Below are 18,439 nucleotides of genomic sequence, written 5' to 3' on the forward strand. Positions count from 1 at the left end.
ATTTGGGGCATTTACATTTTTTTTAATTTTATTTCAACATGGACAATCCCTTTAAGATTATAACTGCTGATGGACTGCTGTGTAGCTTTGCCAAAATTGAGGCAAAACTGTGGCCTCCCCGTTTCCAGTCTGAGCCAGGGTGGATATCGTATGCCTGGCTCAGTCCTCTCCCCAGGGTTTGCTATCAATATCAGGCACCTTTGCTGATTGGCTATTTGGCAAAGCCGCTGCATCTGGATGTTCACTGTGTAAAACCTCTTTAAAGTGGTACTCCGGTGGAAAACTTAATTATTATTTTTTTAAATCAACTGGTGCCAGTAGAAATAATTTACAAATCTGTTTAACTTTCTGGCACCAGTTGATTAAAAAAAAAAAGTTTTCCACCGGTGTACCCCTTTAAAGGTCAGTTCACACGGGCGGATTTCTTTGCAGGTTTGAACCAGGACAGGCTCTCCACAGCAGATTTTCGGCAGAGGAATTTCGGATGCAAAAAATCGGCAGCCGACCTAACTGAAGTCAATTTAAAGGGGTACTCCGGTGGAAAACTTTTTTTTTTTTTTTTAATCAACTGGTGCCAAAAAGTTAAACAAATTTGTAAATTACTTCTATTAAAAAATATTAATCCTTCCAGTACTTATTAGCTGCAGAATACTACAGAGGAAATTATTTTCTTTTTGGAACACAGAGCTCTCTGCTGACATCATGACCACAGTGCTCTCTGCTGACACCTCTGTCCATTTTAAGAACTGTCCAGAGAAGGAAAAAATCCCCATAGCAAACATATGCTGCTGGGGACAGTTCCTAAAATGGACAGAGATGTCAGCAGAGAGCACTGTGCTCATGATGTCAGCAGAGAGGACGGTGGTCTAACAAGAAAATAATTTCCTCTGTAGTATTCAGCAGCTAATAAGTACTGGAAAGGATTAAGATTTTTTTTAATAATTCTGGCACCAGTTGATTAAAAATATGAATAAACAAAAGTTTTCTACTGGAGTACCCCTTTAATCTGATGTGAATTTTCCGATGCGGAAATTCTGCTTCTGAAAATCTGCCGCAGAGAGCCCAAACTCGCAGCAAGGGAACACACTGCTATCTCACAATAAAATCCGCCCGTGTGAATGGACCCTAAGGGTGTATTCACACGTACAGTATTATACGCATATTTGATGCACAGGATTTGAAACTGCAGATTTCAATGTAAATTCTGAACACAGCTTCAAATCTGCTGCTTCAAATATGTGCAGGATACTATAAGTGTGAATACACCCTTAGGGTGCATATTTCTGTGTGTGGTAAGTCTACGGGAGTAATAATAAACACCCATATAGTCTACAAGAACTGAAATATGCAGCGTCAAATACGCTGCTTTTATGCTACGTGTGACCCTACCATTAGGGTGCGTTAAAATGGGTGAATCATTTGGCAGTTTCCCGCTGAGGGTTTTTAGCCTAGGCGGAATTTCCGCAGACCACAATAAAGTCAACCAAGTCTGCCGCAGTGGGGAACTCGCAAACTCGCAGCAAGAACTCGTAAAGCATCCGTCTGTGTGAACGTACCCTAAGGGTATACACTGCAGATTTCATGCTGTGCTCAAATATTTATTGATATGAATTTAAATTGCATAAAATATACAGTGTATACCAGTGTTTTCCAATCAGGGTGCCTCCAGCTGTTGCAAAACTACAACTCCAAGCATGCCCGTCGCTACAGGACAGGCAAACCAAGCAATTGCTTGGGGCCCTGAGCAGAGCCAGTGCTTGCGGTCCTCCTGCCCCTATCCCAGTTCGGCAGCTCACCCTGTCGGCCAGCAGGGCCAGAAGTGCGAGAGCCTGGAGCGGGAGGCAGAGATTAAATCCGCTCGGTCTTCGGCTCCTATTTTTGTGCCCCCCCCGGCTCACCTGTAGTTTTGTCCCTGCCCCCAGTGCCGTACAGCTACGCGCGTGACGTGTTGGCCTCGTATTGACGTTCGCTCACGTCACGCTCCCAGAATTCAAGGGCCGCCGTTACTACGTCCTGATGCCAACCCTTGGTATTCTGAGGGCGTGACGTGCACCAACATCATGTCTCCTCCTACCTCCATGTCTATTTTGCTTGGGGCCCCCAAATTCTTTCAAATGGCCTGCTGGGAGTTGTAGTTTTGCAACGTTCGGTGGTCCACAGCTTGAAGACATACCCTAAAAATGTTAAATGAAATGTTGGACAAACTCAGTTCCCATGATGGTGCCCCCTGCTTAGTATTCTTTGCCCCTTTATCTCATAGACTCAAACGCATGGGATAGGCTTGAGAGGCTATATATAAAGATCGCATTACAGCCTCTAGGGGGCCCCACTCTTTCTCCAGATTCCAAGTCATTCTATGTGGGGGCCTCATTTTGTCTCAGACTGGCATTTGTCTGAATGTTCTCCAGTTCTGAGGTCTGGAATATACCCACTCAGCTCCTTGGCATTCATATCTGTGTAACCATAGAAACTGCAGCAGCTGCCCTGACCATGAAGAAAGGAATCAGGGTGTAATACCCGCGGCGGCCACACGTGTCACCAGGGGAACCGAGAGCCAGACGTGGTGGGCGGGGCGAAGCGCGGGGCTTTGTGACGTAGCCTCTATATAAGGGAGCGGTCCACAGTGCGACAGTTACACGACAGCCACATAGACAGGAGAAGTGCCGCTCGTTAACGTTATAAAGCATTGAGTAGTAATCACACGACGCGGTTCCCGCTCCACTCCTATCTCACCCACAGGGACCTTTCTGCTGTTTCTTGTATTTTTTTTTTCTACCAGGATGAAGACGAAATTCGCCTGCGCGGATGAGCTCCCGAATTCTCTGGGTCTGTTGATCGGCTCGGCCGGGGGGCTGGTGACCGCACAGAGAAACGCAGACTCAATGGGGGTGGAAAACCGCAACGGCGACCAGGAGGAGAGCTGCAGAGCCAAGGAGGACGAGCCAGACCCCCGCACCAGGCGCAAGGCTTACCGCTGGTGTAAGGAGTTCCTGCCCGGGGCGTGGAGGTATCTGGAGGAGGAGCGCTTCAGGATCAGCGTCATACGGTCAGTGCCGATCATTGTGCCGATCATTTTGTTGTACAGTCAGTGACGATCATTCGATCATTATACAGTTAGTGCCGATCATTGTATCATTTTACGGTCAGTGCCGATCATTGTGCTGATCATTTTATTATACAGTCAGTGCCGATCATTATATCTATGTGCTGATCCTTCTATCATTGTCAGTATCTTAGGTCATTGCTGATTATTGTGTCATATGGTCACTGCTGATCCTTCTGTCATTATTATAGATCAGTACTGACCCTTCTGTAATATCATACAGTCAGTGCTGATCATTGTGTCATATGATCAGTACTGATCTTTCTGTAATATCATATGGAAAGTAGCGACCCTTCTGTAATAAAATAAGGTCGGTGCTGATAATTCTTTAATATCATATAGTCAGTACTGATCATTCTGTGATATCATACAGTCAGTACTGATCGTTCTGTTATATGATATGGTCAGTACTGATCATTCTGTAACATCATACGGTCAGTACTGATCCTTTTATCATTATCATACTGTCGCTACTGATCCTTCTGTCTTTGCCATAGACCTGCCCTGTCTGGTGACTTGGGAAGTCTGATGATGGAGCAGTCATGAGACCTCTCTCTGTGTCATCTCCTATCATCCTCTACCAGCTTCCTCTTTTCATTCTCTACTGAACGCCATATATATAAATCTAATTCCCATCAGACCAATCCCATCGTAGAATTAACCCTCTAGTGTCCAGTGAAATATCTTTGGAAAGCTGATCATTAACTAGCGCAGCGTTTCCCAACTTGTCCTCCTAAAGCTGTTGCAAAACTACAACTTCCACCATGATAGCCTTTTTGCTATCTGGGCATGCTGGAATATATAGTTTCGCAACAGCTGGAGACGCAAAGGTTGGGGAAGGCTGCGCTATTTAATGAACTGCTTTCCAAAAAGATCCCATACCATACAGCAGAATACATTTCCAAATGGTTTACATTATAAAAAAAAAAAAAAATTGCAGTGTGTGTGTGTGTGTATATATATATATATATATATATATATATATATATATATATAGTTTTAAAAAGAAAAAGGGAAAAAAAGCGCTGAAAAAAACCCAAAACAACTTAGATATCACTTTTTAGAGCAGTTCTAGTTACAGTGAAATCAATAGAAAAAATAGTTAAAAAATAAATAAATAAATAAAAAAACACTGTACAAATGGAAACCCCACTGATCACATTAAAGGGATATTCCAGGAAACATTTATTTTTATATATCAACTGGCTCCAGAAAGTTAAACAGATTTATAAATGGCTTCTATTAAAAAAATCTTAATCCTTCCAATAATTATCAGCTGCTGAAGTTGAGTTGTTGTTTTCTGTCTAACAACAGTGCTCTCTGCTTACATCTCTGTCTGTCTCGGAAACTGCACAGAGTAGAAGAGGTTTGCTATGGGGATTTGCTTCTACTCTGGACAGTTCCCGAGACACGTGTCATCAGAGAGCACTTAGGCAGAAAAGAACAACTCAACTTCAGCAGCTCATAAGTACTGAAAGGATTAAGATTTTTTAATAGAAGTCATTTACAAATCTGTTTAACTTTCTGGAGCCAGTTGAGATATATATATATATATATATAGGTGTCCTCTCCCTGAGGAAAGTACTGACCCCTTTTAAAGCCTCAGGCCTCTCACCACAGCCAAGCCAGATCACCCTGCTCTGTACTGACGAGGGGCAAAAACTCCGAAACAGCTGTCTGCAGATGGGTCGAAACTTCCCTTTTGGGGAGTAGTCTGGCTTGGCATATATCCCGTTCAGCTTTTTATATTCCTTAACAGGAGCTAAGCTGATACCAGGGAACATCGCCTGAGAAGGTGGTGTAATGAGCTGCTTTGCATATTCCCCTATATATTTATATATATATATATATATATATATATATATAATATATATGTGTGTGTGTGTGTTTTTCCTGCATAACCCCTTTAAATCAATGAGGTTTATAAGGCGCCGTCGCTGGCCGGCATGCAATACATCTGACTTGTCCATTTTCTCACTATTCTGCTCCTTTGACACAACAGGGCAAGGGAAAAAAATTGAGCAGATGAGAACCTACGCCTAAGAAATCACATTGTAGTGGTTGAGGACTGGAGAGGCTTGTTACAATGTATCTTTCTTTTGTTTACAAACATTTAAATATTTACTTTATGAGATACAATGAAACTGTAACTCATGCATCCTGCTATAAGTGATGTGGATATTCCATACTGAATAATTCCATAGCTCCCTAGACCAGTGTTTCCTAACCAGTGTGCCTCCAGCTGTTGCAAAACTACAACTCCCAGCATGGCCGGACAGCCAAAGGCTGTCCGGCCATGCTGGGAATTGTAGTTTTGCAACAGCTGGAGGCACACTGGTTAGGAAACACTGCCCCAGACCGTATGAGCTTGTTCACACTGTGTGGGTTTTGACATGGAAACTGTGCCGACATCCCCATCCATAACTCTCTCTTGACTTCAGTCGGAGACATGAAAAAGAAAAAAGATAATAATAACAACAAAGTCCCTTTTCTATGCAGTTCTGCCTTGACGCTCCATTGGAAATCATAGGGCCCTTTAATAAAAGCCACACGGAATACACACGCATTTTAAGCATCGGGAACTTTTTTTTTGGGGGGGGGGGGGGGTTGTGATGTTACGTTATATATAGTTTTCCTTTAAAAAAAAAGAACTGTCCTTGAGCAGCACTGTACCTTACACATTTGTTGGCAAACACTTTGTAAGCAAACACTGTTGCATTGTATGCTGAGGGCGTACCCTAACCGTACGGTATTTTACTTAACACATGGTTGTACTGTGTATAGTTAATATTTAAAAGAAAAATAATAATATTTACTAGTAATTCAATGATGATTATTTTAATGATATTTTTCAATCGGGGGAAAAGTCATATTAGGGGATTATTATGATTATGAAGAATTTAATAATTAATTATTATTTTAATATTATTCATCCAAGGGGGCAAAGTCATAGTAGGGAATAATAATAATTTTTAATTTTTCTAATTTTATCAAAAGGGGCAAAGTCATCGTAGGGGATAATAATAATAATAGTTATTATTATAAAAAAAATAATAATTTAAAAATAAATAATTATTTTAATAGTATTTATAAAAAGGGGCAAAGTCATAGAAGGGAATAATAATAATAATAATGATAGTTATTAAAGGAGATATGCAGCAAACGAAAAATAAAGGAGATATCCAGTGGTGAAAAACTTATCCCCTATCCTAAAGATGGGGGATACGTTTCAGATCGCGGGGGGTCCGACCGCTGGGGCCCCCCGCGATCTCCTGTGTAGGGCCCCGACAGCCCGCGGGAAGGGGGCGTGTTGACCACTGCACGGAGTGGCGGCTGACATGCCCCTTCAATACAACTCTATGGCAGAGCTGGAGCGCTGCCTTCGGTAATCTCCAACTCTGCCATAGAGTTGTATTGAGGGGGCGTGTCGGCCAGCGAGCCGGGGCCCCGTACAGAGAGATCGTGGGGGGCCCCAGCGGTCGGACCCCCCGCGATCTGAAACTTATCCCCTATCCTTAGGATAGGGGATAAGTTCTTCACCACTGGACTACCCCTTTTAAGTGTCTTATCGCGAGGGGTCACACCGCTGGAAGATCGGGGAGGTCCCAGCAGTCGGAACCCCCGAGATCAGAGACTTATCCCCTATCCTAAATTTTGTTCCTTTAATAATGTAATGACTCATAATTATTTTAATCATTTTTAAAAAGGGGCAAAGTCATAGTAGGGAATAATAATAATGTCATAATTAGTAATTACTTTAACAAAATATATCAAAAGGGGGGAAAAGTGATAGTAGGGAAGACCAATTAGGGAATGTTTTGAAGACATCTGACTTTAGGGCATGTTTAAAACTGTAGATGTTGGGTATAAGTCTGAGGGTTCATGGTATCACATTCCAGAGAACTGGTGCAGCACGAACAAAGTCTTGGAGACGGGAGTGAGAGGTTTGCATTATAGAAGATGTTATTGTAAGAACATTAGCAGAGTGGGGGTTGGGGGCACATGTAGGGTGGTAGACGGAGATGTAGGGAGGTGCAGCACTGGGGAGAGCTTTGCAGGTGAAAGAGGATTATGTACTGTATTCTGGACTGAATTGGTAACCAGTGTGGTGACTGACACAGGGAAGGCATCCGTGTAACTGCTGGAGAGGAAGATGAGTCTGGCTGCCGCATTTTGGATGGACTGGAGAGGGGAGAGTTTAGAGGAGGGAAGGCCTATTAGGAAAGATTATTCCTCCCCCTGACAAGTTTAACAGACCATGAACTTTGGGGTTTATTGGCCCCTTTTAAGTCACATTAAAAGTATAAAACTTGTTTACTTCTGTTAATGGGCAGATTTAGTTATTTCACCACTGAACAAGTGAGCTCTGTTAAGTGGGTCAGCATTACAAAAGATCACAGGGACCTTATGACAATTACCTTGTTGTGTAAAGGTCAAGAGACCTCATTCATTGTTCAGCCAAAGTAAAGCCTGCAGTGACCTGTTTACTTACTATCATAGAGAAGGGGTTATTAACACTTGAGAAGTAAACTATTCAGACTGAGGCAGACAGATGTGTACTTTAATGCCTAAGTGTTCAGGTCTATGTAGCGGGGACAAAACAGCACTGTGTACTGTGGAAGTGACCTCCAAATGTTGAGTGCAGAGATTGTTACTGTTCTGCAACAAAGGGAACATATGTGTATTTGTTTTTAAAGTCTCGGAGACCGGTCTTTCCAGTTATATCACTTGTTATATCCCAGGTTAGATCGGAATCCAAACACATAACACATCTGTGATCCCTTGGGACAGTGCCAGTTCTTCTGAATGGATCCAACTTTGTGAGTGGCAGGATGCTGAATGACAGCCTTAAGGCTACATAGGGGTCGACTAAAAGGGTTTTTCCTGGAAATAATGATTGATTGGCCTCTCCTCAGAAGGACCAAAATTTGGCCAAACCCTCAACTGTCCCAAAGTTTGATATACAACTTAACTTTGCATCATGACTATATTAAAATATCTTTTTTGACCTTCAATAAAAAATACTTGTGTAAACCTATACTTAGATCTCCAGTGAGTATCCACCTCTAACTAGAAAGAGTCCAGTGTTTCAGGTCATAAGCTTTGTCTCTTCTATATGTGCATATAATATACTATACAGAAATGGGCTGTCAGGATGTCCTCACACCACACAGAGAGAAACTCGCCAAAATTGACCTTCAAACCCAGAAAAAGGGGCGTGGTCACACGAAAAAGGGGCTTGTTCTCACACCTCGACCTATTATCTTTTGAATTTACACAGAATCCTGTGAGTAGATGCAGGGGGGGGGGGGGGGACATTTTAAATAAAAAAACTACTTGTCCAAGGGACTAAAACAGAGCAGAATCTACTTGTCCTTCATAATTATCCACTTTTCCTTGTACAAAATAATTTTAATCAAAATAGTATATAAATTAGGGATTGACCGATTATCCGTTTGGGCGATTTTATCGGTCGATATTCACGATTTTCTAAGTTATCGGTATCCGCAATTACCTTGCCGATAATGCGGGGGCTTTAAATCAATGAACTGCAGCAGCAGCATCCCCGGTTTTATAATTACCTGTTCCCGGGGTCCACGCTACTTCTGGCTCCGGTGGCGTCCTGCACTGTTGCTCCTGCGCTGTTGCTGTGCGCTGCGCAGTGATGAGTGACATCCTCAATGCAATGTCACTGTCAGTGGCCCGGCGCACAGTGACAACTCAGGACGACGCCGAAGCCAGAAGTAGCGCGGAACAGGTAATTATAAAACCGGGGATGGGGGGGCAATGGGGCAGCGGTGGTCTCTGGCCAGAGGATAGGCAGGGGGAGGCAATCGATCAGCGGTGTTGGTTGGACTCAGGACCCCAGGACAGGCAGGGGAGAGAAGCGGGCAGCAGCGGCGGTCTCTGGCCCCGCAAAAGCCGCTGCAGTTCATTGAGTTAAATCATTGATATGCAGCGGCTTCTGCGGGGCCAGAAACAGTTTATCAGGGTATACCGGCGCAGGGTGGAAATAAAATGCACAGAATTAAAATGCACAGAATATCGGTATAAGTTATCGGCTATCGGCCTGAAAGTTCACAGGTTATCGGTATCGGTGTCTGCTCTAAAAAAATCGATATCGGTCGATCCCTAATAAAAATAAGGTCTTTATAAAAAAAAAACTTCATAGGCCGCCCCATTAAAGGAATACTGCAGTGCAAAATAACTTATCCCGACCGCTGGGAAACCCCTACCCCACCATCTCTTGTAATGGTCCCCGGCAGGAAGGGGCTTGTCCGCATGACGCGGCGTCCGACACGCCCTTCGTCCCCCCCGTGTATCCCATAGGCATACCTGGAGGGGGCATTTAGGCCACCATGTCATGCGGGGACAGAACATTCCCTTCATGGCAATTGCTGTGGTCCCATACAAGAGATCAGGGTGTGTCTGTGTGTGGGCGTGGGGGGGGGGGGGGGGGGGAATGTATGCCCCAGCGGTCAGACCCCCAAGCTCTATCACTTATGGAGATAAGTTATTTTGCACTACAGTATTCCTTTAAGTAGATAGTCCCGCCTTCAGGTATGTGGAATGTATATCCCTTTATCGGGTAGGGATCAAGTAGGGCTCCCCATGCCATTATACCCCCTCTGATGACTCCTGTGTGATTATATTCCCCCCCCCCCCCCCCCCTCTGATGCCGTGGCATATTTCAGCCCAACCCCCTCTCCTCTCCTGTACCACATTATTTACCAACCCTCACCTCCTCTCTGATTCCCTGCTACCTGTCCTCCGTCCCCATGTGTGCTCCGGCAGGCTCAGGGGCTCGGTGGTCACTGTTACTGGACCGCATCCTTGGTCCGGACGGAGGGGAGCACGATGAGTGATGTCACACTGTTGTCGGGAAGCTGTTGTCCTGCGTGGCTTGCTATAGGCTGCAGTCTATAGGAGTTTAGTTACAGGGCAAAATTGATTGCCCATTATATGTGAATTCCATTTAGCCTTGCTTGCCATAAGCAGGGCTAAATGCCTGAAGAATTCACCTGCCCGGCGCCTGGAACTGCATGTCCCGGGCGATACAACCTCCACATCCCTGAAGATGGCTGAAAATTCCCATCAAGAAGAAGATGGTCAGAACTTTCTCCATAGTAAACAGAATGGAATCAAGTCTGAAACAACATTCCACATTTATAAAAACCTAACACACGTAGTAAATCAGGGCCAATGTATATACAGTGATCCCTCAACTTACAATGGCCTCAACATACAATTGTTTCAATATACAGTGGTCTTTTCTGGACCATTGTTATGTGAAACCAGACTCCCCATACAATGCTACAGACAGTCCAGATCTTTGATACCTGTCAATGGCTGGAAGAACTGACCAATTAAAATGGGCATTCACTGGTAAAAACCCCTGTATTACTGAAGCGTATGCACTAAATTCCTGTCTGGTACCGCCCCCTACAGCACAAGGAGGTATAACATGTTCTGTACTCTTAACCTGTGCCACAGTTAGCTACTCCTTTCCACACCAGGTGAGGGTGGCTCCATTTTACTTTTTTAGGGCACTGTGTACTGTACAGGACCTTGAAGAAGCTCCTGTCCTCTACATAGACAGTGATTACAGCTCCCCGCAGATCTTTATTACTTTTATCTGTAAGGAATTGCTTTATCTATATTAGTTATCTTATTTTTGTTTAATCCTCACTTTTTCCTATTTTTGGATGACATTTTGGTGGCTTCAGAACCAATTACCAGGTTTCCATAGTTATGGTTTCAACATACAATGGTGGTCCTGGAACCGATTAATATTGCACCTTGCCAGAGGTATCACAGATACTGTATATACTTAAAAGATAGAATATTCACATATACATATATCCGATCACAGATCAGGTGTGTTATGACATATAATCAACAGAAACCAACGTGTTTCATCATAGACTTATGAGCCATGATTCATCAGGGAAAGAAGAAAGTCCCAGTAAAATTATTTGTTGGTTGCTAAAAATATACTGGGTTCAGCCCAGACTGCAGTACATCTAATTGAAGTATATGCTACTTTATTCTTTATCTAGTAGACAGAACATTCTTTCTACCTCTTAGCCAGGTCTTGTGCTTTAATATCTCTATGTTGGTGTATTATTATGTGACTATCTTGGGGGAATCATCGATCACAACAGGTGTTATTATCAGCTGTATTTTTCTTGAAGTGTAACATAATATATGTTTTTACTGTGTATGCTGCCATCCTTATTAAACCCAGCATATAATTATCAACCAACACATAATTTTACTGGGATTTTCTTTTTTTCCTGATGAATCATGCTCAAGTCACGAGCTATGATGAAACACGTTGATGAGGTTTCTGTCGACCGTATGTCATAACTCGCCTCATATGGGATCTTTATATATATATATATATATATATATATCTTTGATATATCTGGTAGAAAACAGTTTATACATTGTTAGGGTTAATCTCTGTGTGGTGTAGATCAACCATGTATCCCGACCTGTTTCTGTATTATGTATTATATCTATATTGTATATATATTTATATGTGGGCTCATCGGTGAAGTGTCGACACCCTCAACCCACTGCCGATCAGGGAGGCTGATGTAGATGGATCTATACTGTTTATGGGCCTGAAAGTAGCTAGCTCCATTTACTGTGTGTCCGTGCCTGGTTATTCCACCTCAGGTATTGTTCAGGAGCAGGATCTGAGTTGCATTAACCATTTGCAGTAACTGTCCCCATGACTGCAATGATGTCCATTCATGATGGGGTCACCACTGCTTAGCTCTCAATAAGGCATAAACCTGAATGTTTTCCCTGTTGAGAACTGAGAAATCATATTGACTGTGTACAAGTATTGAGAAAAAATAGAGCTCACCGAGGTAGCTGCAATGGCCGTAGAAGCAAAATTAAGCAAAATTTTTTATTTTTTTTTGCATCCTAATAAGAACAAAGCAACCAGTGGCATGATACGTCCAAAAATATCGGGGTGCATCTGATCCTGTGACTTACATGCAGACTATCACGATCTGGAGACCGAGACCACGTTTAAAAAAACTTCACATGTCTGGATGTTCAGACCCTGACCGATCACTAGAATGAGCAGGGACAGGAACACATTCTGACCAAGACAATCCCATATCAGGGCTGGGCGGTGTACCGGTTTATACCGAATACCGGAATTTTTGCGCAATACTGGTTTGGCCCCTCCCCCCTCGGGAATGAATGAATTATCAGCCCAGCGCTGCGCTGTCCTCACATCGGGGAACTAATCATATGTGACCCCGTGGGTGCTGTCCTGCCCTCCACCCCCCCCCCCCCCAATTATTAGCCCAGCGCTGCGCTGTCCTCATCGGGGTACCACTCACATATGTCACCCGCAAGCGCTGCCCTCCTTGTCCTCCTGTTTGTTGCAGTGTTGACACTCTGTACCAGTGGTCTTCAACCTCCAGATGTTGAAAAGCTACAACTCCCAGCATGCCAGGACAGCCGTTGGCTGTCCCGGCATGCTGGGAGTTGTAGTTCTGCAACATCTGGAGGTCCGCAGGTTGAAGACCACTGCTCTATACTTTATCCCTGTGCCCGGGCTGCAAAAGGTAAACAAAATAAACTTTAACTCGCCTTCCCCGTTAGTCCGGACCTGCTTCCTAGGGAATGGAATGTCGGAAAGCCGTCAGCCTATCACCGGCCGCAGTGATGTTCCGCCTCGGCTGGTGATGGGTTTTGCCCACTGTCATGTAAGAAGCCGGCTTCTTACATGACAGTGGGCCCAGCCTATCACCGGCCAAGGCAGAACATCGCTGCGGCCGGTGATAGGCTGATGGCTGTCCGACATTCACGTCCCCAGGAAGAGCGTGCGTAAGGCCGACGTAGGAACGTGCATTAAAGTTTATTTTTGTTTACATTTTGCAGCCCGGGCATAGGGATACACTATAGAGTGTCAGCGCCGGCGGCCGCAACAAACAGGACGACGAGGAGGGCAGCGCTTGCGGGTGACGTGAGTAGTACCCCGATGGGGACAGCGCAGCGCTGGGCTAATAGTTAATTTAATAGTTAATTAAGTTCGTCTCAGTGCACTCTCCTTCCAGCTCATTCTAGTGATCGGCCCGAGATTCAACACTCAGATCCTGACCAATCAAAGCTTTTGGCATGTCTTTAAAACATGTCAAAGGTTTTTTAAAGTGACAGTTCCCATTTAGCGTGTATACATGTCTATTGATGTGAACAGTAGTCAATGGTCAAGGTCAAGTTATCGTCGGAGCATTGATTTCTAAAGCCTTGAGACCTTAAACTTCAAGCAGCGATAAGACATTTATCTGTTTGGTTTGTTTTTATCTTTAGAATGTAAAGAAAAGCTTTGTAATATTATGTTATATAACTGGAAAAAAAAACATATGCCAAAAATGGACATATTTACCACTTGTCTGATCTACATCTGAGGAAAATTTTTTGTGGTTGTTGAACCTGTAACATGGAAATTAATTGGCTGTAATAAAAGTGTAAAACCATATCTGATGCTATTCTAAATCACCTCCACTTACGTGGTCCGTGTGTAACCAGGTTGTCTTATTTTTCCTTTAGGGGTGGACTGAGCAATATGCTGTTTCATTGCTCCTTGCCAGAAGATGAGGTCAGTGTTGGCAATGAACCACGAAGTGTCCTGGTGCGGGTATATGGCGCTATCTTGCAGGTGGGTCTATTTGTTGCATAACTTTAAAAATAAGGTCTGTATCTGTGCCATTTGGCTTATTCTATCAACTTCACCTGAACGTTTCGTTGCCTTTAGCATAAATGGCCGGTTCCCTGGCAAATACAATTACAGTATATTAAAAGCCAAAAATTCTCAACCATGTGTTCCATTGTCAGATTCAAAAACTTTTTACATGTTGTACATCTTGACAAAACATTAACCTTTCTAATATATTTCATAAGACAATTTTATTTCCTTTTTATAGAAATTATGCATTATAAAATCATGGCTTTGTCCAAGCTGAAGCACAGGCATAGACAAAGTCCAGTAAGTGAGGGTGGGCTGGAGTACTACTCTGTACTCTCTCCTGTCTGATAGGACTCCTCTGTGCTTTCTCCTGTCTGATAGGACTCCTCTGTGCTCTCTCCTGTCTGATAGCACTCCTCTATACTCTCTCCTGTCTGATAAGACTCCTCTGTGCTCTCTCCTTTGATAGGACTCCTCTGTGCTCTCACCAGTCTGATGGGACTCCTCTATGCTCTATCCTGTCTGATAGCACTCCTCTGTGCTCTCTCCTTTCTGATAGCACTTCTCTGTGCTCTCTCCTGTCTGATAGCACTCCTCTGTGCTCTCTCTCCTGTCTGATAGCACTCCTCTGTGCTTTCTTATGTCCTATCAGACAGGAGAGAGCACAGAGGAGTGCTATCAGACAGGATAGAGCACAGAGGAGTGCTCGCCCACCCTCACTTATTGGACTTTGTCCATGCCTGTGCTTCAGCTTGGACAAAGCCATGATTTTATAAGCCGTGATTTCTATAAAAAGCAAATAATATTTTCTTATGAAGTATATTTGAAAGATTAATGTTTTGCCAAGATGTACAACATATAAAACATTTTTGTATCTGACAGTGACCATTTAACTACAATAGAACCTTGAAATCGATATCAGACAACTACTGTAAGTGTTCTGTCTGATTTGTATATAGAGCTGCCTGTTGTTTAGTATCAGTCTTAATGTAAACAAGATATTATCTTCACTTATTGTTTTCTCACTTTATCTGATATCTAAAATACCAATTGGAAAATGTAAATATATAATCTAGCTACTAATATACCAATTCTAATGAACATTCCTTTGCATCATCCCCAGATGGCAATGGCATATACAATGCAACACAATTGTTAAACTTGGCAATCCATGTACCTCCAGTTATAGCAATAATCTGATATGTCAGACCTGGCAGATGTTTTATTTGGAAGGGATCTGAGACCCCACCACTTAGTTTAAGTTAAGATCAGCTTACCCTGAAAGCTTTCCTTCCTGCTGTACCTAAAGGGAATGTATCATCAAAAAATGTTCTTTAAGGGTAGGCAATACATCTGAACGAAAAAGAAAGCAGAGCTTCCCATAGGGCAATATGTCCCAGCCAAAAGTAGCAAGAAAGTAACAGAGCAGGCCCCCTTAAGTGTCTGCTCACCTTGTTCGGTTGTGTATTAAACATAACTTCTGTATAGGCATGAAAGGTATAGGTGGTGCAGCCTTCCCGGTGTCAGCATGGGGATTCCCTAGCCGGTTGAAGTAGTGAAGTAAGGTAGAGGAAAGGGCCAAAATCTTGGCGCGATCCACAAGTCAGAGAGTGATGTTTATGTAAAAAATATCTTTATTTACCATAGATAACGCGTTTCGAGGCTTAGGAGCATCTTCATCAGATGGGTTGGCGTGTATATAGCTAGAAATAGATGCCTTTCCTTTAAACCACGCTAAAGAGTGCATGCAGCAGTTTTCCCAACTAGGGTGCCTCTAGCTGTTGTAAAACTTAAATCCAAGCATACCCAGGGCACCATAATGGGAACAAAGTTTGCTTTCCTTTTAATGACTTAGGTATGTTCTCAAAGCTGTGGACCTCCGGATGTTGCAAAACTACAACACCCAGCATGCCCAGATAGCCGTTGGCTGTCTGGGCATGCTGGGAGTTGTAGTTTGCAACAGCTGGAGGCACTCTGGTTGGCAAAAAGTGACCTATAGACATGCATTATAGTTCTTCTGAGTAAAGCCAATAACAAGAGCTGAAGCATCTATGCCCCCAGTCAATTACCCAAACCTCCCCCCTACCCCTCCATTAAAAACATCTGACATATCAGGGGTTGTCTATATCCTGAGGTATTCTACATAAACTCTTTGCGGGTTAGAATTTAATATAAAAAAGTGGCAAATGCCTCCGTAATATGGGCATGGGTTATCATTGTGTGCTTTCCAGATTCAGTATTTCCGGCTGATGGGTGGCGTTGTAATTCTGAAGAAATGGCTGGAGACCGTAGATTGGTCATGCCAGACTTAGAGATCACAGCTACGTTACCCCCACTAAGCCTTTGTATCTCTTATAGGTAAGTTTAAGAGATATGTTATAACAATAGAGGACCTTGACATTCCATCATGTTCAGTGAACACTTGTTTAAGAATGTGGATGGGTTTATATATGCCCATAAATCATCCACCTATAATTTACTGTGTGGTATAGTGTATATTTGATCTATTATATTTAGTAACTGTTATATAGTTAGCGAAACAATAAGTCCTATTCCACAATATTCAGACATGGTTTATAAATGATTTACTTAAAGAAGAAGTCCCATGCCTAGAAGTACAGATAAACTTAGATGATAAGTTTTAGATACAGGGGGGCGCAAATGGCTCTCCCATAGAGATATATGGAGGGGGCATAGCGGCCCCTACTTTGGGCAGAGGTCATGAAGCGCCGCTCTGTGTCATGTGCATAGGGGATACGTTTTTTTTCTGTACTTCAAGGCATAGGACTTCTCCATTAATAGTATAATTTGGCCTTGTAGACCCATTCATGCCAACTCAGAGTTTATATGAAGTGTATCTGTCACTTAAAAAACGTTTTAAATGTCCTAGAGACATGTAAAAAGTTTTGAACAGTGGAGGTCTGAGTGTTCAGAGCTCGATCAGTAGAACAAGCCCGGAGACAAGCACGTGACCACACGCTCCTCTCCCTGCTCAGTGTCATGTGATCGATACATGCTCCATAGACTTACATTGAGAGGGTGTCTCGGTCACATGACACAGAGCTGGGTGAAAAAACTCTGAATGTGGACTTCTCCTGGCTCGTTCAATTGATCCCCGGAGGTCTGAACAATCAGACCCACACTGATAAAAACTTTGGACATGTCTCTTGGACACGTCAAACATTTTTGCAAGTGACAGTGCCCATTTAAGGTTATTGTTGACTTTGGCAGCTTCTGTATTTACCTGTGGGTGTTTATCCCAGTAGGTCACCATTCAAAGTCCAAGCCAAGAGAGCAGTGTGGCATGGACTTTGGTAACGTCAGGAATGATTAGGTAAAGGCTCTACTTTCCTATCATGGTTAATCACCTTTCTGTACTTGAATCATTCTCTCTAATGACACACCCAGTACAGTTGTCCAGATGATTTCCTGCTCAGTAATTGTACACTGGCATGTCTGCCATTGACTATGAACTCTGCCCTGCCATTAAAAATCCATGTGTGAGCAATAGAAAGAGTCATTCATGCTTTTTATACTATAAAAGTTGTTGCAAGGAATGTAAATGTTACCTGTCCCGATATGCTTTATAGTAGATGAGTAACATAAGCCATCTAACCATGATCCAGATCAGAGGTCCCTAAACTTCTGTAGGTTTTGAGCTAACACTAAAAGGTACTACTAAAAGATTAAAAGCCAAGTGATATGGCTTCACCATAGTGACATGGTATAGAATTTAGTAGCAAATTTAAATAATGCCGTGACCTCAGGTGTGTCATATGTGGAGCTGCCATGATTTGTTGGAGCTGAAGAGACTCCTGTGGCTTCCATCCTCCTGGTTAGGGAACCCTGACCTAGATCATGGACTCTTAAAGGGATTGTGATTTTCCGAATTTAATTTGGAATTTATACTATCAAATTTAAAAACAAAAAGAATGGAAAGTTGAGGGACGTGTTCTCGTGTTACATGGTCGCCGTAGTTTGGTGACCTCCTATAACATTTTACACTCGTTCCTGTGCATTGTGTATTTTTGCAAGTTTTAAAATAAATATTCCTGAACACTGAGAACACAATCCTTCAGTCGGCCCATGTGCTTATTTTTATTTATTTTTTAAGCTAAGGTTTCTTTTGCTTATGCTGTATAACAATAATTTCAGTCAACCATGCACATTCAATTGTTTGGCTTCATGTTTGCCTAAGACTTTTTACTATTTTCAACACCATTTCAAAGAATGGCTGTCCCGTTTTCTGGTAGAAGCGCGGCAGCCATCTTGGCCCAATGCGGTCAGGAGACCGGTGGAGAAGGGATATTTGCTGTCCTTTATTTTTGAGATACCAGGCAAATATTTATTTTTCTTTCACACTAGGAATTAGGTAAAGACTACGGACTAGATCAAATTATACCAAGAAACTGACGTTGAAAACTGTTGTGGCTGGTAATGCTATACTTTACTCTTGATAGTATACAGGCCCTCCTGGCTAATGTAAATGTAAAGCCTAGTTTTATTTCTCATTCTTCTATCACTACAGTTTATCTTTTGGACATTTATTGCTTGGTACAAAATTTTATCCAACATTTTACTTTCCAATTTGGAGGTGTTGGAAATCCTACTTAAAATTA

The 18,439-nt window shown here is 42.8% G+C and overlaps 1 protein-coding gene across 1 annotated transcript in view; it reads left to right on the plus strand.

The window, feature by feature from the left end:
- The first annotated feature begins 2,622 nt into the window (after positions 1 to 2,622).
- Positions 2,623 to 18,439, plus strand: part of CHKA (choline kinase alpha) — a 40,697-nt gene continuing 24,880 nt past the window's right edge. The window contains exons 1-2 of the mRNA XM_056527503.1: positions 2,623 to 3,046; positions 13,685 to 13,793. Of these exons, the coding sequence (XP_056383478.1) occupies positions 2,781 to 3,046; positions 13,685 to 13,793 (375 nt within the window). The 5' untranslated portion in view covers positions 2,623 to 2,780. The remainder of the gene's footprint in view (positions 3,047 to 13,684; positions 13,794 to 18,439) is intronic.

Source organism: Hyla sarda, chromosome 6 (genome assembly GCF_029499605.1).
Source record: "Hyla sarda isolate aHylSar1 chromosome 6, aHylSar1.hap1, whole genome shotgun sequence".
Taxonomy (NCBI): Eukaryota; Metazoa; Chordata; class Amphibia; order Anura; family Hylidae; genus Hyla; species Hyla sarda.